General features: G+C 58.4%; 1 protein-coding gene across 1 annotated transcript in view; it reads right to left on the bottom strand.

Moving 5' to 3' along the window:
- NTRK1 (neurotrophic receptor tyrosine kinase 1) overlaps positions 1–888 on the bottom strand; it is a 22,178-nt gene that overhangs the window by 1,825 nt on the left and 19,465 nt on the right. Inside the window, exon 16 of the mRNA XM_027774484.1 lies at positions 739–888. This exon is cut by the window's right edge and continues 7 nt beyond it. Within this exon, the coding sequence (XP_027630285.1) occupies positions 739–888 (150 nt within the window). The remainder of the gene's footprint in view (positions 1–738) is intronic.

Here is an 888-nt window from a genome sequence, read left to right as displayed (position 1 = left end):
CTCTAGCCTGTCTGCTGCAGTGGCAGGCTCTCCTGTGCTGTGCCACTGTCCCCCGCCTCTGCCTTCCTCCCTGATAATACCTCCGAGGTCTATAAAATGCCACTGGGGTGGAGGCCTGGACTCCCACTCTCAGTGTGGGAGTTGCCCAGAGCCCAGCCTGGGCCTCGGGCCGTAAGTGTGCAGTAGACTAGGAGAGGAAGCAGGAGAGCTGGGGTGGAGGGCGCATGGCGAGGGCGGGATACTGGGGTGAGCCCCCACAGACAGTGGCAGGGGGCGGAAGGGGACCCAGTTTCTTGAAAAGAGTGTGTGGGAACCAGCAGATGACATAAGGATTATGTTGCTGGACTCCTACGTAGTCGACTGCAGTTCGGGTCCCAGATCTGGCAGCTTAAAGCACACGGACGTGTGTGCATGCACGGCCAAGATCCGGAGAGGAAAGTGGAGGAGAAGGGATTGCGGTGTGGCCATCCCCCCGGGGGTAATTTCTCACTCTGTCTCTCTGACAAATGTATGTGCCCTATAGCAAAAATCTCTCTAAAAAGAAAAGAAAAAAGAAAGGAAAGGGTGTGCGGGCATTCCCCAAATCCCAGACGCGGAGGAGAAGGAACTGCGACCTGGTCATCCCCGCCCCCATGACGTCTCACTTTCCCTCTCTGTGTCTCTTTAGTGAGGTGAGCCCATGTGCCCTATGGCGAAGAAGAGAGAGAGATGAAAGGGGCACGGCCCGGGCAGGCTGACCTCGGTGTTGGAGAGCTGGTACCAGGGCTGCTTGCCGTAGGTGAAGATCTCCCAGAGCACCACGCCGAAGCTCCACACGTCGCTCTCGGTGGTGAACTTGCGGTACAGGATGCTCTCGGGCGGCATCCAGCGGATTGGCCGGATGGGTCG

This window comes from Tupaia chinensis, unplaced genomic scaffold, assembly GCF_000334495.1.
Source record: "Tupaia chinensis unplaced genomic scaffold, TupChi_1.0 Scaffold000438_1, whole genome shotgun sequence".
NCBI classification, from domain to species: Eukaryota; Metazoa; Chordata; class Mammalia; order Scandentia; family Tupaiidae; genus Tupaia; species Tupaia belangeri.
This window is presented reverse-complemented; position numbering and strand designations above follow the sequence as displayed.